The sequence below is a fragment of the Talpa occidentalis genome, unplaced genomic scaffold (genome assembly GCF_014898055.3).
Source record: "Talpa occidentalis isolate TD23 unplaced genomic scaffold, MPIMG_talOcc4v2.1, whole genome shotgun sequence".
Taxonomy (NCBI): domain Eukaryota; kingdom Metazoa; phylum Chordata; class Mammalia; order Eulipotyphla; family Talpidae; genus Talpa; species Talpa occidentalis.
This window is the reverse complement of record NW_026555331.1, coordinates 140,611,530-140,629,392: the sequence shown is the minus strand read 5'-3', so window position 1 is coordinate 140,629,392 and position 17,863 is coordinate 140,611,530. Positions and strand designations below refer to the sequence as shown.

General features: G+C 52.4%; 1 protein-coding gene across 3 annotated transcripts in view; it reads left to right on the top strand.

Annotated features, from left to right (window-relative positions):
* PLXNA4 (plexin A4) overlaps window positions 1-17,863 on the top strand; it is a 408,891-nt gene that overhangs the window by 344,805 nt on the left and 46,223 nt on the right. For all 3 annotated transcript variants that reach the window (XM_037518307.2, XM_054692673.1, XM_054692674.1), the window contains exons 11-20: window positions 2,142-2,238; window positions 2,718-2,908; window positions 3,720-3,871; window positions 7,043-7,160; window positions 9,625-9,761; window positions 10,902-11,069; window positions 12,607-12,700; window positions 13,196-13,435; window positions 14,382-14,528; window positions 15,176-15,410. In XM_037518307.2, the coding sequence (XP_037374204.2) occupies window positions 2,142-2,238; window positions 2,718-2,908; window positions 3,720-3,871; window positions 7,043-7,160; window positions 9,625-9,761; window positions 10,902-11,069; window positions 12,607-12,700; window positions 13,196-13,435; window positions 14,382-14,528; window positions 15,176-15,410 (1,579 nt within the window). The remainder of the gene's footprint in view (window positions 1-2,141; window positions 2,239-2,717; window positions 2,909-3,719; window positions 3,872-7,042; window positions 7,161-9,624; window positions 9,762-10,901; window positions 11,070-12,606; window positions 12,701-13,195; window positions 13,436-14,381; window positions 14,529-15,175; window positions 15,411-17,863) is intronic.

Below are 17,863 nucleotides of genomic sequence, written 5' to 3'. Positions count from 1 at the left end.
AACACACAGATTGAAATGCCCGGCAGTGTTTGCGCCCCTTCTACGTGACAGGCACAGAGCCCAGGAGCTCCGCATTGGGTGGTTATCGCTGACCCTCACCCCAGGCCGCTGAGCGATGCACTTTCTAAGTCCCACTTTACAAATGAGGAAACTGAGGCTTAGATCTTGTGCCCAGGGTCTGGCCTCTGTAGCACACGTGGTTAAGGACACACCGGTGACACAGATATGTGCACTGACACCTTCTCAGGTCAGCCTGCATGTGGACACACTTGCACACGCAGACACTGCATGCACACACATGCAGAATTCCTTGCCTTGCTCTCAGGGAGAGTTCAGGACCCTCCTGAGGGGAACATGAAGCTTCTATTGCTCTTCAGCCAACATGGTGCTGGACACCATGACCTGCTGCTTCCACTTTGGCCAGACCCAGGTCTGAGAGGCAAGAGCCAGACTCTTCTCCTAACTTGAGCACCTCCAGCAACCCCTCTAGAGGCCGGAGCCCTGTGGACCGTTGAGTCAGCCCTGGCCACCTTCCAGGGGAGCCCCCCAGAGGGAGCTGGGAAGCCTGGGAAGTGGAGCTTGCTGGAGGAGGAAAGTGGAAGGAAGAGGTAGAAAAAGATTCTCTCCCTCCTCTCTCTCTTTCTCCTGCACACAAGTGTATGCACACACATGCAGGCCAGCCCGGTGCACCTGACCGCGCCTCCCTGCTTCTGGCCCATTGCAGGGAGCAGCGGTCCTTGGGCATTACCAGCGTCAGAATCACCAGAATAGCTTGTGTGAGTGCCCTGCTTCCCCAGAGATTACGACTGAACAGATGGGGTTGGGGTCCTGGAATCAGTAACCCCCTCCCCCCAATATTTCTGATGAGGGTGGTCCTTAGACCACTCTGAGAACCATCACTCTTGAGTGGGAGAAGTTTGCCAGAGACTCAGAAGGACCTGAAATGACCCAGCCTGACCCAGGCACGAAGGCCTTCATCTCCCGGGGCTCCGGCACTACACCACAAACAGCTCAGGGGCCCCAGAGACCCCAGGTCTGCGCTGCTGCTTCCCCAAGGCAAGGGAGCATAGCTTTCTTGATGGGCTGAGACCAGACCCTGTCCCTGGTGTCCTTGGTCACCAGGGAGATGCCACGAGAGTGCAGATGGAGCCACAAAACCAGCCCCACTATGGAGTAAAGCCTCGTCTTGGCTCTCTGGCTTGGGCGTGCCTCACCAGGGATTTCGTGAAAAAATTTGCAGCACTTGGGTGGAGACTGCAGTTGGCTGGGCACGCATCCTACTCAGGTGTGAGGATACCGCCAAAGCCGAGTCTGCTCCATATGCCCACTCTGTGACTCAGGCACTCAGGGGGATTTCCCAGCTAGGATTGCAGCCTCTCCCATGGAAACCACAGAGGCTCGACTGATAGACCCTCCCCAAGCAGCACCTCCCCTATCACTCCTTCCTACCTCCAAGCCCAGCAGTCCCAAGTAAGCACCCAAACTCCCCAAGAGATCTGGGTAGGGAATGGGATCCAGAGAGGATCTTACAGAGCTGAGGCCCCATCTTTGAGCCACTCAATGCCTTTGGGGTCTTGACCCAGGTTCCCCACCTCACCCCTAAGTTCCCACTTGGTCCTCCTCTCTTGTAATTCCTAGTTGCTCACCCCTGACGGCTCAGCCCTTCCTTACTCTCCAGATCTTTGGAAAAGCACTCACCTCCCCAGAGTGTCCTAGAAATTAAATTTCCCACACTGAATCAGGGGTCTGGGGGGCCTATTGCTAGGGTTCCCTGGATCTTTGGGGAGGAAGCAGGCTCCTCCTTCAGTTAAACTTCCTGGGGAAAGCAGCTGGTGCTACAACCTCCATGGAAGTAGAAGGTAGACAAGGAGCTTCAAATCTGTTCTTTGAACCCACCTTCCAAATGGGGCCCTACCCAGATCTGGCCTCTGCCCTGCCTCAGCTTCCCGAACTCCTGCTCCTGGTCCCTGACATGTGCTTCCCCACCCTGCCCCCATACATGTGCATATATGCCCACATATGCACCCCCACATGACAGTCCTCACCAGGGCTTAGTTCCATGTACCCCTGAAGGCCCCCAAATCTCCAGATGTCTCTATGACCCCCTTTCTTCTCTCCCACACCCTCGGACCTGGCTGCAGTATTCCTATGAAGGGATGGAGATCAACAACCTGCCTGTGGACTTGACAGTGGTCTGGAATGGGCACTTCAACATCGACAACCCAGCTCAGAACAAAGGTGTGGAGGGGCGGGGCCTGGCAGGGAGGTGGGGCAGGGCTGAAGGTGGGGCCTGGGGAGGTGGGGCCTGGAGGGAGGTGGGGCCTGGTGGGAGGCAGGACCTAGTGGGAGGCAGAGCCTGTGGGAGGCTAGGCAGCAGGCTGGAGGGAGGGTGCAGTTGCTCTGTGTTCCTGGCCAGGATCTTTCCATCCCCACCAAGTGATGATGCACCTGGTGTCACTCATCTTCTGCCTCCCAGCAGCCCTCCAGGGCCTCTTGGGCTGGCTGAAGGAGGACTGCTGACTCTGGGGGGAAACTCTGCACCCCAATCAGTTGTGTCTGCACAGCCTGGAGCTCTGTGCGATCTTCTCTGTGTCAGAATGGCTAAGGGGACATGCTGTCTCCATATCCCGTCATCTCAGTGGCAGATGGCACCCCTTGTCCACCCTCCCCAGGCCCCCACTTCCAGCTGTATTTTCCCACTTGCCCTTTGCCCACAGTTCACCTCTATAAGTGTGGAGCCATGCGCGAGAGCTGCGGGCTGTGCCTCAAGGCAGACCCGGCCTTTGAGTGCGGTTGGTGCCAGGGTCTGGGCCAGTGTACCCTGCGGCAGCACTGCCCGCTGCAGGAGAGCCAGTGGCTGGAGCTGTCGGGCGCCAACAGCAAGTGCACAAACCCCCGCATCACAGAGGTAAGCGAGCCCTGGCCTGCTGGCCAAGTGAGCGGGCTCCAGGCTGCTGAGCCTCGCCCTGCAGGAGGCTGGAACCCTAAAACACTGTGCCTGCACATGGTGTCAGTTACCCTAGTGGTCTTCAGGGGGGCCTTAGATGCCCTGGCCAGCTGGGCACATGATATTTTCCAGCACAACTCCCCCAGCAGTTGCAGGCTTGGTTCAGAGGTTCTCCCCTTATCAAAGGTGTTTGAAAACAAAAGGCGAGGCCCTGCTGCTCTGTGGGAGTCCCCAGGGAGGGGTGTCAATAAGCTGAAGGGGCTCTCCACACCTTCCTCTGTCTCTAAGAACTGGCAAGGCTGAGACTCACCAAGCCATCTGGTGGTCTGAGCAGAGGCAGCTTTGGAGCCAAGGGCAGAGGAGCCATGGTCTCGGGTGGGGGAAGAGGTTGAGGGGGAGTTGGAAAAGGTCAAAATGTAGAGGCCTCAGGACTCACCTGGATTTGGAGCACAGTTCAGGAGACTTGAGGGGATACAGGTGATAAAGGGAAAGTGTGAGGGGCAGGACAGAGCTAAAACTGTATCCCCTCATCTCCTCTGTGAATGGCAGGAGGGCACAGGGTCTGTGAACACTATTCCTAAACCCACACACAGCACAGGCTGCACCCCCAAGCCCCTGCATGTGCCTGACCTGGGTTCCTTCTGGATTTGGGCCCGATGCACCCCAAGAATGGGGTGGGGATGGACAAGAGCCAGCAGCCTCTCCTTGCCCCAGCAGCATGGGTGATGGTGTTCTCTCGATGCCTGTCTCATTACTATCTTCCTCCCTCCAGATAATACCAGTGACAGGGCCCCGGGAAGGGGGCACCAAGGTCACCATCCGCGGGGAGAACCTGGGCCTGGAATTCCGGGACATCGCCTCCCACGTCAAGGTGGCCGGCGTGGAGTGCAGCCCTTTGGTGGACGGCTATGTGCCTGCGGAACAGTAAGTGGAGCCCACCCATGGCACAACAGCCATTTGTTGGTGCTGGCATCAGCCCCGGCCAACGGCAGGTGGTCTTAGAGCTGTGGGAAGCTGGGGGAAAGGAGAAAGCCTCTAATATTCTGGGGGACATTCCCACAACTCCCTAGTCCTGAGCTGGTTGCTGTGCATTGCGGGAGGGTGTAGAAAAGGGAAGGCGAGATGACTGGGATTGAAGAGAAAGTGACTGTTGCCTCCTAGGAGGGTGATGGTGGGAAGGAGGGAAACAAAGGTTCGTTAAAATCAGCAAGACAAGTGTGGGTTCAGTTCTATACCCCAGCTCCCTCTGCAGTCCTTGACTCCCCACCTGCATCCACCCCCATTTGTAAAAGAAGCTGATCCCGTTCTATCCTCCCAGAGACCAAAGTGAAACTCCACACCCACTTCCACTCTGGGTGCTTGGGGCTGTTTTTCTCTACTGCAGTCTACTGCACCCCTGAGTTGTTCCTTCGGCAAGTGGCCTTGACCTCTAATCCACCTGCTGAAGGAGGTGTATGAGCCATTGTTGCCTTGTAAATAAGCAGAGGGGTTTTCAACCCACCCAACAGCAAATACAACCAATACAACTTTCCAAGTCCTTCCTAGAACAAAATCAATTGATATATTGTGATTTGGAGAACTTTGAAATGCCCTGTTCTGGACCTGCATAGCCAGATATTTTAAAAAAAAAATTATTATAAACCCATGGAATTAGTTAGTGCTATGGTACTAGTTAGATCTGTGGAATAAGATAGAACACCCAGAAAAAGAACCCTGATATAAAGCTTTAGTATTTAATGATGAAGTTGATATTGAAATCAACAATGAAAGGAAAGACCTTTCAATAAGTAACCCCAGTTTACTACCTGAAAAAAGTCCTGTCTCAGATCCTATTCCACGTTGTTCAGCAAAATAAATTCAGGCAGATTAAAGAGTTAAATGTGAAAAATGAAATTGTGAAAGGATTAGAAGAAAATACAGGTGGGGATTTATTTCATTTCAAGAAAGAGAAGTGTGTTAAATATATCTGAAAAGAAAAAATTAGAAAGGAAAAGATTAGGTGATTTGAGTACATTAAACTTTAAAACTTGTTCATCAAAAATCATTGCAAGCAAAGCAAAAAATAGGGATGATAAGCTGGAAACAGGATGATAGTTATATATTTTTCCTCTTTAAATAAATGTTTAAGATAGATTACTGGTCTCATTTATTTTCTTTGTTGTTTTTCTCCTTCCTATTTGACTGATTTCTGTTCAGTTTTTGCTACTTCTGCTTTTTTTTTACTTTAATTCTCCTTTCTTAAGATAGAAATTTGGATTACTATTTTAATTAATTAGTTAATTTTTACTGAGGAATAATTAATGTATAACACATACTCATTTCCCCTATGACAGTCAATAGATGATTTATCTAAAGGGGTCCTGTAAATAAAGGGCAAATATCACAAAATAAGCAAAGAGCATGATTATACAATTCACAATATACACAATACACATCATACTTCTAGAATATCAAAGAACTTTTCCTAGATAGCCAGAATGCACAAATATTTGGTTGCAAGAGTTCTTATTTTGGGATTATTTATAATAATGAAAATTTAGAAGTAATCTGTATGTCTAAATACAAGGAATTGGTAAGTAATTTATAAGGAATAGATTTTTTTTTTTTTATAGTTTAATGTATTTTAATAGCAAACTAAGGAAGGACCATGTCTGGTGACTAGTGAGGTCCCTATCCTATTAGGAAACCTTTCAAAGGATTGGTAATATCCAGAGTTGGCCAAAGAGTGACGCCATCTCCTCAAATGCCCCTGGTAGAAGCACAAAGAAGAGCCGTTGTTCCAGGCTACCTCTCAAACATTAAGTGCACAGATTGGCCAGACCTGGTCCTTCCTTAGAAATAATAAATCCAGTGCTTAAAGGTGTGTACAGACTGCTTCATTTGAAGGATTATTTGGAGAAGAAAAGCGGGGGTAATGTCAGTGTGCATCTAGAGGAAGAGGGTTTGATAAATGACCGTGCAGGACTCAGGACATACTGCAAAGCTGTTGAAAAGGATGAAGCAGAATGAAGGGAGGGGTTAAAACAGTGGGTAATTAGACCTTTGATTTTAAAAATAATTTTTGTTTAAAAATCCTTTCATTTTAAAAATCATGTGTGTTTATACATGTTTGTATATAATTATATGTGTTATATATGACTTGTTTATACGTGTACATAATATAAATATATATGTATATATCTGTACCTGTGTACATGTGTGAGTATATAAGTGTGGTTAAGTATATGTATTTGACAAGTTGACTAATTTTTTCCATGCCTCAATGTCTTCCCTTTAAAATAGAGTCCATATATATATATACACAGATATATGAAGATATATATATAACAATAGATATGTGAAGATATATATTTTTTTCTCCACAGGTCTAGTAAAAGGCCTGAGAATATAGTTAACATTTAAAAGAGGTTAGGAATGAAGAGACAATTTTTATGTTAGACTTCTAAACTGTCTCACTGTTTTCAAAGAGTACAACAGATTTTGTAAATAAAATAGTGAAAAGCTTTTAAAAGGGAGTAATATATGACTCTTGTCCCCACCTAACACCCCCCACCAAAAAAAAAAAAAAAATGTACATATCCTGCCCCCACCCGGGCCTGGGAGCAGAGAGAGTTCACTGTGGTAATCCTTGCAGTGGGAGCAAAGAGTTCCAGGCAAGGACCTGAAAGCTTAGCTGGCTTCACGGTCCAGCTGTGACTTGCTGTGGGCCTTGGGTAAGTCACTTTACCTCCCCGGGCCCTACCAGCATGGTCCCTAAGATGCTTGGCACAAACATTCCCTGCAATCTTAATTCACAACTGTGCGCATTATTTGTGAGCTGGGGAATGACTGTCTGGAACCCGAGGCCCTTTCCTAGGCTCCCGACTCTCTGGAGGGCTTCCAAGAGACCCCTGTAGTTTGCTTTTCCTCATCTCCTGGGAACCACCGATGGGTCCATGCAAGGAGGGCAGGAGGAATCTGATATCTTTCAACTCCTCATCCCTGTCCTGCTCCTGAGATCCTTCCTGGGGAAGGGTGGACATCAGGGGTCATGGCAGGGGGTTGCAGTCCTGGATGCCTCTGGGGCCTCATGGGGTCTGTGCTCTCCCCCTGCAGGATTGTGTGTGAGATGGGGGAAGCCAAGCCCAGCCAGCACGCCGGCTTCGTGGAGATCTGCGTGGCGGTGTGTCGGCCAGAGTTCATGGCCCGGTCCTCGCAGCTCTACTACTTTATGGTGAGTCCTGGCTGCCAGCCACCTGCCTGGGCACGGGTCACAGATGTCTTTACTGTGATAGCTGGCAGGCTCAGCCTCTGTGGGCAGACCCAGAACTAGTCACGGGAGTCCTGTCCTCTAGAGCAGGAGAGCTTTCGTGGAAGTCTGGACAACCTGGCTTCAAATCTATAAGGCACTGGGCCTGCCCTCTGGCTCCAGGGAAGTTGTTTTGTCCCTGGGATCCCTCAGGAAGGACTTGAATAATTAATAGTTCCTCACAACTCTAAAACATCTCTCCATATCCTCTCCCCACCCCCAGAATGACTTCCCCACACAGTCAGCCTCAGATCGGATTCCTCCACTAAGCCAGAAGGGAATCTCTCCTTCCTGCCCCTTCTACCTATGAGCCCCACCCCAAGCTGACACTTTCCCTTCACGACCCCCCACCCCTACCCCAGTTTTCACTTCAGCTCTAGGACCACCCAACCTAGAAACCTGTGTGAGGCAAAGGCACCATTTGTGGAATGTGACCCGGAGCTACAGAGCCAGAGTCTTTAAATCACCTTTTGACCCAGGTCCCTGATTTTGTGATCAGAGAGGTCAAGTGACTTGTCTAGAATCACACAGGATGATCAAGGCAGAGCTGAGAACTGAAGGCTCTTTCTTTAGCCTCACCCGCCATGGCTTGGGGCAGGCTAGCGCCAGTAGCAGAGCCAGAAAAAGCAATCCTCTGTGTGGTGGGTTCTCGGAGGATGCCAGCCTGGGATCTGCAGAGACTAGGCAGCTGGACCAGGTAGGAGGCGGCCAGTGAAGGTGGCCTCTGGAGAGGGACCACACAGAAGCAGGGCCAGTGGTGGGCAAAGTGGTCAGTGAGTGTCTCCTCTATTCCCCATGTACCCCGTGTCAGGCTGGGGTGTGCAGGCTTCCTTCCTTGGGGCTTCTCTCCTGAGGCATCATCAGTGGAGGTCTCCTTTGGGGAGGTTACCAGCCCTCTCCCAGGAGCTAAGTGGATTCTACTTTTGGTGTGGAATTCTTTAAAGCGGTAGGGGAGAGAGAAACCTTCATTTAAATGCACATACAGGCTTCTCACCTGGGACTGAGCAAAGTTTTTTTCCATTAAAATGCTAATGAAAGAACAAACTGCAACTTCAAATCCTCAGCTCCCAGGCCCCAGCCTCCCACCCCCAACCCTGACACCCAGAGCCCTCAGTCTAAGGAAGGACCCTTCTTTGCTTCTTCCCCTGGGCTTTCCTGGGGTCCTCACACCCCCAACCCCTTGTTCTGGCTGTTGGGTTCTTAGGCAACTCTCTGGTAAGGCCTGTGGAGGGGGCAGGTCACCTTTCTGAAGCAACCCAGGCTGGAGAGGTGGTGAATTAGAGCCCTGGAGTCAGATCTCAGGCCACTTTCTAGCTGTGTGACCTTGCAGGTTTTACTTGAGCTCTCTGAATTTCATCTGTCAAAGGGATGGCAGCTACCTTGTAGAGTTGATTAGCAATTCAAATACATATTTGAATATATATATGTGTGTGTGTATATAGATACACACTATAGATAAAGACATCAAGCACTGCAGAGGTGTGGAGAAAAAGGAACCCTCTTACACTGCTGGTTGGAAATGTAGGCTGGTCCAGTGTCTATGGAAAGCTATATGGGGGTTCCTCAAAACACTGGAAATGGACTGCCATAGGACCCAGCAATTCTACTCCTAGGAAACTACCCAAAAACAGTAATTCAAAAGGAAACCTGGTCTCCTATCTTTTATCTCAGGACTATTTATAATAGCCAAGCTGTGGGAACAACCTAAATGTCCAAGGACAGATGGGTGGATTAGAAAAATGTGTATATACAAATATATATATATATACAATGGAATACTACTCAGCCATAAAACATGATAAACTCATGCCATTTGTAGCAATATGAATAGAGCTGGAAGGGACTGCACTAACTGAAATAAGTCCAGGAGAAGGAGAAGATAAATACTGGATGGTTTCACATATATGTGGAATATAGAGAAATCAAACAAAAGGTCAGATGAGGACAAACTTTGAAAGGTGACCATAGACCTGAGACATCCAGAAGGGAAAGGAACACAATGAACTATGGCTACCAGAGGGCAGTGGAATGGGTGGGAGCAAAGGGGAAGGGGTACCTAATAGAGGGTTACTAGGTTTGGTGGGGGGTGTGGTAAGATACCCTACATTTGTGGAAGTGTAAGGCTATGCCCCAAAGACATACAATGTGATGTCAATCACCATTACCTCAATAAATATAACACAAAAATAAATAAAAGGTCAGTAAATAGCAGCTATTACCACTGCTATTTATATAGAGATGCAAACTCTCAGAGGTGAGAACCTTACCTTGCCACACAAGCCTGGGAAAATTGCCGTGGCTCTCTGAAGATTCTAGAAGTCAACTGCAGGAAGTGGGGTGCTGCCTCAGGGTCCCAGAAGCCCCCTCAGGCCAGCCTTTTCCTCCTCAGACGCTGACCCTCTCCGACCTGAAGCCCAGTCGGGGGCCCATGTCGGGAGGCACCCAAGTGACCATCACAGGCACCAACCTGAATGCGGGCAGCAACGTGGTGGTGATGTTCGGGAAGCAGCCCTGCCTCTTCCACAGGTAACTCGCCTCAGGGCACATTGGGGGTTCACAGCACAGAGGGTAGGAGAAGGGGGTTCTCATGGCAGCAGACTTCCAGCCTAACCTGCTATATGTGCTTCCTTCTCCCTGAGAAAGTGGCCGAGGTCTTCTGGGCCCACTGGCTCAGTCTGGAGGCCTGCCAGGCACCCGCCATGCTGTTGCCCACTGTTTCACCTTGGTTTCCTTGTCCGCCCCCTCTGCAGAACCCCCGAGTTCTACAGGACACACTTTAGAATCTAGAGGCCCTTGCCCCCAAGTTAGCTCCTCACCAGTGGACCCCACTGGCACCACTGACAGCTGCTAGAAGCAGCGGCCCTGGCTGATCCCCCCCACGGTCCCACCACCCCACCCCAGAAGAGCATGGCTATCCATGAGCCAGGAGCCTGGAGTCAGGAGGGGGGCAAGGGGCTGAGGCAGGACTCAGGGATGTGGGGGTCATTAGATGGGTTTGCTGGGGGAAGCTATGTGGGACCCTGCTGAGCTGTGACAGGGCTGAGCCAGCCCAGGCTCGTGTTACAGATGAATATTCTGGCACTCAGTGATGCGGGGACTTTAGACTCAGGACTCTGGCTGTAGGGTCAAGACTGTGTCTGTGGAGGAGAGAGCTGGGGCTTGACTCCAAGTACAGCAGAGATGGCTGCGGCTTCACAGCGAAGGAGCGGATTGAGGGATCAGGGCATGGAAAAGCACCATGAGGAAGCAGTAAGGCTGGGGGTTCTTGCTAAGCTGACTAAACAGGATTCTTGTTGAAGGCAGGGCAGAGTGATCAAATACCTGGGGAGGCATGAGGAATTTGATCAGGTATCAAGGGTGCTCAGAAATCAAGCCTGGTGTGTGGGTGTTGGGGGGGGGTGGTGTTCGCTAACTGTTAGCAGCAGGATCCTTGCTCAAAACGGAGCTGGGCAATGGAAGACAGGGCCCGAGGACAAGGCCTAGTTGAAAAGGAGGTTCATAGGAAGCTCTCTAAGGTGTGGCCAAGGAGTTGTCAATGGTTAACCTCTAGGTAGTGCCCAACCATTGCCCCTCAGAGGCCTGATCCACAAGCAGGGTGTGGGAGGGCCCTCAAGACCACCATCCTGCTGGGCGGCCAGTGACCCGCCTGTGTCTTCCTCCCTCCAGGCGATCGCCATCCTACATTGTCTGCAACACCACGTCCTCAGATGAGGTGCTGGAGATGCAGGTGACAGTGCAGGTGGACAGGGCCAGGATCCACCATCAGGACCTGTCCTTCCAGTACCTGGAGGACCCCACCATCGTGCGCATTGAGCCAGAGTGGAGCATCGTCAGGTAGGGCCCGCCAGAGCCGCCCTTCCTGCTCGGGGACCTCAGTTCTCCTGAGAAGTCTGGGATATTCACTCTCTGGCCCTTTCCAGAAAGAGTATTGGCCCCAGCCCCAAACCTAAATAGAAGGCAGCCTTTGCTGAAACAAGATTCAGGTGTGCACAGCAGCTAGCCTCCGAGCCTCAGACCTTAGAACTCAGCCCTGATTTTCATGCAGATAATATAAGGCACATAGAGTGGAAAATAGCCTATAGGAAGGAATTTCAGGATTTGCTCCCGGGGCCTGCTGAGCACAGGAAGTTGAAACAGCCCCCTGTGCCTCAGTGGACAAGCCGCCACCCATGACAAGTCCACAGAAATGGACTGTCGTCCTTCCTAGCTCTCAGCAGCCGACCCCAAGTCATGCTCATCAAGAGGGAGGCTGGAGGCACAGGCACATGCTGTACCTGCCGGGGGCGGGGGGCGGGCAGTGCTTCTTCTGCCTAGTTAGCAAAGATGAGGATGGGGGAAGCAGAGCTGCCCCTTGCCTGCACGCAGCCTGTGTCATTCATGAACCGCAATGGGGCATCTGAAGATGCATGTTAAGCTGTGAGTGAGAAGATAAGGGAGGAGGCTGGGCAGCAGAACATCCAGAGCACCACGGGCAGAAGAGTCTCTGTGGGTCTCTCTGGAATCTTCCTACATGTGTGCACGTGTGTGTGTGTGTGTGTGTGTGTACAGAGGTGGAGGGCAAGAGAGAGGGAAGTAACTGGGAGTATAAATCTTTCCCACCAAGACTGTAGTGGCTTAATGTTTTAGCGGGTGGAATTCTCAGAGATACTCCCTTGACTATGGGTAAAGTGATTCCTCACTTTGCTTTGAGTAGCCCCCAGGACGCTACCCCCATCCCATGTCAGCTCTGCTCACCCTGAGACAGAACAGTAGCATCCAGATTTCCTTGGAAAAGCTACACAAAGATGAATCTCCTGACCCCGCCCCATCAGCAGGCTGACACTGCAGGGTGCAGACCTGAGTCCCTGCATTTCACGTTTGCATGCCCAGAGGAGGTTCCTGGGTGTCCATGCTGCTCTTTCCCACATCTCAGCTGACTGGCACTTCTGAGGTGGAAGTTTGCAGAATGAATGTGTGGGGAAGAGACTGCACTCAGACCCCAGAGGGCCCTGGTGGGGGCTGGTCTGGAGCCAGGCCGCCATAGCGGAGGCCAGTGTGACAGAGCTCCCCGAGACTTGTGAGGGCTGGAGGAAGAGGCTCCAGGGTCTGCAGACAAGCATCTGGGTGGGCCAGGGGCCTCCACGGGTGTCCACACTCCATATGTGCTCAGCCCAGGGCGCTCCTGGACATCTGGTCATCACTCTCTCCCCCCTGGCTGCTGAGTGTGCATCCTGACTATTATTCAGTCATCTTGTCATCATTGTGCCCGAAACCCGCCTCCCCACCCCGGGTGATCATTGTCTTTAATGTCAGAGCTGAGCCTGGTTCACCATCCTCAGTGCCATCGCTGCTCCTGTCCCCGTATTCACACTCCTTCTTTCTTCCCCGTCAGTGGAAACACACCCATCGCCGTGTGGGGAACAAACCTGGACCTCATACAGAACCCTCAGATCCGTGCCAAGCATGGAGGGAAGGAGCACATCAATGTGAGTCCATGGCTGGCAGGGGCCAGGGGGACCGCCCGCTCAGCAGGTCACTTCCCTAAAGGTGTAGCTGTGCTATACCTGAGACCTCAAGCAGGCCCACCCAGACCGATGACCCCGGCGCGTGGTTCCCTGAGGTGATGGGATGGGGGAGCAGATTTGAGGGCATTTCCACATTTCAGCGTAAGGGCAGGAGAAGCAACAGCTTCTGGGTTTCTATACCCTTATTCTTCCTCCGCTCCCTCTGACCTGCAGTGCTGAGAAAGTACCCTAGTCACTGCCACGCCGCTACAGACAAAAGGGAGCTGGGTGCCGGCTGCAGACCTTACTCCTGAGCACCCAGGTTGAGTAGTCCTGGTTGTAAAGGCCCCAGGACCCGTCCCCTGCTATCCTGTGTTGATGCCATGCTGCACGGCAGCACCACCAGAGACCCGATGGGTGCAGGGGGTAGTGGGGGTCCAACGTGCACTGCATGTCTCCACTCTGGCTCCCCCACAGCTCTGTGAGGTTCTGAACGAGACCGAGATGACCTGCCAGGCTCCAGCCCTTGCTCTGGGGCCCGACTCCCAGTCCGACCTGACAGAGAGGCCTGAGGAGTTTGGCTTCATTCTGGACAATGTCCAGTCCCTGCTCATCCTCAACAAGACCAACTTCACCTACTACCCCAACCCGGTGTTTGAGGCCTTTGGTCCCTCAGGAATCTTGGAGCTGAAGCCCGGCACACCCATCATCCTCAAGGTAGAGTGTGGCTTGTGGACAGGAGGCAGGTAGAGAGGAGGCTGAGGCTTAGGGGGAGAGGCTCGTAAATCGCAGAAAGAGCAGAAGTCACAGACTCCTGGCTACTTCCATGACGGAGCCAACAGTAGAGGTTGCGTTACAGCTAGAGTATGGGAACCCCGCTCTCGGAGCTTACATTAAGAGGAAAACTTGCTTAACAAGACACAGAGACCTGATCAGGGCAGCCGGATCCACCCAGACCACCTGACTCCCAAGTTTGTTTTGTCACCTGAGTCTAGGACTCAGGAACTCAACGGTTCATACTGCTTCCTCCTGGGCAGCAACCCATGGCATAGAGTTCCTTTGGAGCACAGGCAACAATTTTTTTTAAAGATATATTTATTTATACATGCAAGGCCTGGGGTACAGGCCAGAGGTGTGGGGGGTGAGAGGATTCACCAGAGACAGAGCGGGGAACAGAACAGGTGGATTGACTGAAATACACTGCTGAGGGGAGCAGCGGGCGAGCTAGGAGAGGTCTGCTGTGCCATGTGGGTAGCTCCCACATGGGGACCCACATGGCCGGGGATTGAACTCGTGCTGCAGAGGCTGTGGATAGCTTCACAGGCTGTGTCTTAACCCCTTGTGCCACCAGGGAGGCCCAGCACAGACAGCAACTTAATTTTAACTCCCGTGACTATTGGAATCAAATGGTAGTGACTGACTCTAGCTCTGTGTTAAGGATTCTGAGGCTGCCTTTGGGATAAGCTGAAGAGCGCCTTGATTATTGATTTCCCAGTCAGGGAAGAGGGAATGATGGTATAGGCTGTACATTTTGGACTTATCACAGAAGGTGACCTCTCCACCAACTCCCAGGAGGGGACCTTTAGGTGGGGGGACATGGCAGCCAGCCCATAGCCTTGGTCCTGACTCTGGTGCGGGATCTGAGGCTTTCCTGTCCATCCAGGGCAAGAATCTGATCCCACCCGTGGCTGGGGGCAACGTGAAGCTGAACTACACGGTGCTGGTCGGGGAGAAGCCATGCACCGTGACTGTATCAGATGTGCAGCTGCTTTGCGAGTCCCCCAATCTCATCGGCAGGCACAAAGTGATGGTGAGGCTCGGGGACCCCATCCTGGGATGCAGCCGGCCCTGGGGATGCTGGAGTGGGAGAGGGTCAGTTCCATCCTGGGCGACCAGGACCTTCCGGGAGAGACTCTGACCTGCTGCAGACATTCCTCCTAGCAACCCCGTTCCTTCTCCTGGCCCCACTTCCAAGCCTCTGCCCCACAGTGTCATTCTTTCACACTGCCTGGTGCTACAGAAGGGCAGTCATTGCACATTTGATGATGTGCCCAATCGCCTGCTCAGGGCAAGAGACCCTTCCAGGAGAGCTATGTGGGCCTGGGGATGGCCATCATGTGACGTTCTGTGCCGCAGTCACACCCTTAGAATGGCTTGGAGCTTGGGGAGCCGGTCACTGAGGTCATGTCAGACATTTCTAGGTCCCCATTGTGTGCTGCTTCCTCCTGAATTAAGAGACTGTGTGGCTCTTGCAGTTGTGGGGTGGCCTCTGCTGAGCCTGAAGGGCCCTCCCTCAGTCCCCAGGGCCCTCTAAGCTGTTTCAAGCACCATGATGATGGTCCTTTTGGGGCAGTTTCTGTCATCCTGCCCTGCTCACCATTTTATCCGTGACTCAGAACCGTTCCCTCGGAAGTTCTGTCCCCCCACCCAGCTCCCTCTCACCTGATGTGCCCCCAGGCCCGTGTCGGTGGCATGGAGTACTCCCCAGGGATGGTGTACATCGCCCCGGACAGCCCGCTCAGCCTGCCGGCCATCGTCAGCATCGCCGTGGCCGGCGGCCTCCTCATCATCTTCATCGTGGCGGTGCTCATCGCCTACAAGCGCAAGTCCCGGGAGAGCGACCTCACGCTGAAGCGGCTGCAGATGCAGATGGACAACCTGGAGTCCCGCGTGGCCCTGGAGTGCAAGGAAGGTACTGAGAGGCCGGGCAGGCCAAGGCGGGTGTGCACATGCAAGTGTGTGCTCGTGCACCCCACGCACTATCAAGCCAGGTAGACATGGGGAGCCCCTGCAGAGTCCCCCACTCCGGTCTCCTCTCCTTCTCCCTCATGTGGCCTCTTCCCTCTTTGAAACCCCGCTAGAGCAGTTTCCAGGCCTGAACCCCGCCCACTGGGTAGATGGTCTCCTCTTGGGGTGTCTTGGCATGATACATTCAAGCCCTCTGCAGCGCTCTTCCTGTAGCCGGAAGGAAAGGCTGTCGGGCTGATCTGGGATTTATGAAGAAGTGTTTCACAGCTCATATTTAAAAAAAAAAAAAACCACAAGCAGCACTCTGATAGAATCAGCCACATTAAATCCAAGAAGGGGATCTAGGAGTCAGACTCTCGCCACGCCAGGACATTGTTGGGTAAATCATCCTGGGAGGGTCTGAGCTGGTTCTCAGCTGTGGATGTGGATGCCACATGAATCCGGGGGACCTGGGGTGCTCACGTGCCCTCTGGGGAGGCCCGGCTCTTTCTGATGGGGAAGTGGGTCCATTCCTTCCCCTCCCTGCATCCTTCGGTTGTCAGCACAGCATCCGCCTCGTGGGACTGTTAATTACTGCCTTTTATTATATTTACGCTGCTTAATTTTTTTCTCTGCAATGTACTCTTCCCTCTAATTAGGTGTAGTGATTAGAATCTCTTTTATGTGTGGCAGGCGCGAGGCTTTGAATGTTGGCGGCGCGTGGTGACTTAAGGGAAAGCTGCAGACCGATAAAAAGCCAGCTCCCCCACCCTCCTCCCACCAGCTGAGCACCTCCGCTGCGAGGGCGCAGTGTGTGAGCCAGATTCCTCCGAGTGTTCCAGAGAAGGAGGAATTAGCAGTCAGACAGGGAGTCGGCCTGGGTATCCCTGGAGGGGCCAGGAGGGGCTTGACTTCTGGCTTGGGGGAGATAGAGACATAGAGCGAAGGGCAGGTACAGCTGATCTTGGAAGCATTTTCTAGGGGTGTCCAGAGCTGGATGTTGCGTGTTTGCAGGGCAGGGTAGGTCGAGGCACAGGGATGTCTGAGCTGAGATGGTGAGCGGTACATTATCTTCACAGTTGGGGAGACCCAGCCCTTTGATATGCAAACACACACGCATGTACCCCGACATACTCACCCCCATGTTTGTTTTTTTCAGCTCACACCTTAATGTTGGTGAGGAACTTTGGGGGACAGTATATGCCAAAAAGTCTTGCCAGCTCCTTCACACACAAGCATTTGTCATGTTGCTGTAATTTCTGCTTGGGTGAATTAGGGGTGCTTTGCCTTTGGAGCCACTGTCCTCGATAAGGGTCCCTGTGCCAGTGTGACTAGGAGATACAGGGGTTCAGGAAGAGAACAGCACAAGAGAGGTCTGCAGCAACCTCTCTGGGGACCAGGGGCAATCCCATTCTTTGGATGAAAACAGGGGTATCCCTAGGCCTAATGTCATCCCTGCAGGGTACAGTGGGGCCCCTGTGCAGTGCCTGGAGGTGGGGAGGCTGGTGTGTTCATGTGATCATCAGGGCCCACTGCTTGGGCACAGGGCCTGGTTTTCAAGGGCCCTCGGGCTACAGTGGGCTTGTCCCTCTTTGGTGAGCCCACGAAGTATGCTCTTGTATTTACAGAAATAAAAAGAAATAGTTTAGTCAGGGTCCCCTGATAGTGCTTCTTTACCAGTGTAAGTTCATCCATCCTGGTTGTTTGTGTGTGTGTGCATGTCTTATGTGCACCGTGTGTGTGCATGTGTAGGTATGTCCATGTATGTACACGCGTATGCACTTGAACTAGGAGAGAGGCTTAACAGGGAAAGCACAGGTGCATCACCCTGTCAGGCAGCACAGCATGCTGGGTTTCCTGGGCAGGGGGAGGGGGCAGTCACAGGGTGGGGTGGCATGGATGGTCTTAGTCTCTGTGTCTGTCTGAGGGCCTGAGCTGCATCCACAGACAGCAGTGTGCATAGGCAGAATTTCACGGCAGAAGGAAGGCTAGAGATGCACCCTGCCTATTTATACTGAAGGAAGCTATCCTGCCCGTGTGGCAGAGCCCAGCATGATGGCTGGACACTCCAGTGAGCATGGCCAGCTCTGGGGCTTCAGATGAAAGTGACGTTCAGTCTTACAATGAACCCCACTCTAAAACGCCCTTTCCTTCTTTACCTGACCTCCATCTCTCCTGGCCCCCAGTACAGCGTGAAAACAATAACAAAAAAGCCCTCATCTTCAGATGGGGGGTCACTTGGCCCAAGCAGCAGCCCAGATCTGAGGATAGCCTCCTTCACCCCCATTCCCTCATCATGCTCCGAGAGGAATTGGGCCCAAGACAAGATTATCTGTGCTACATCTTTTAATGCCTGTGTCATCCTCCCAGCTGCCTGAAATGCCCCTGCCCTGCTTATTCCTGCACATCTGCAGACCA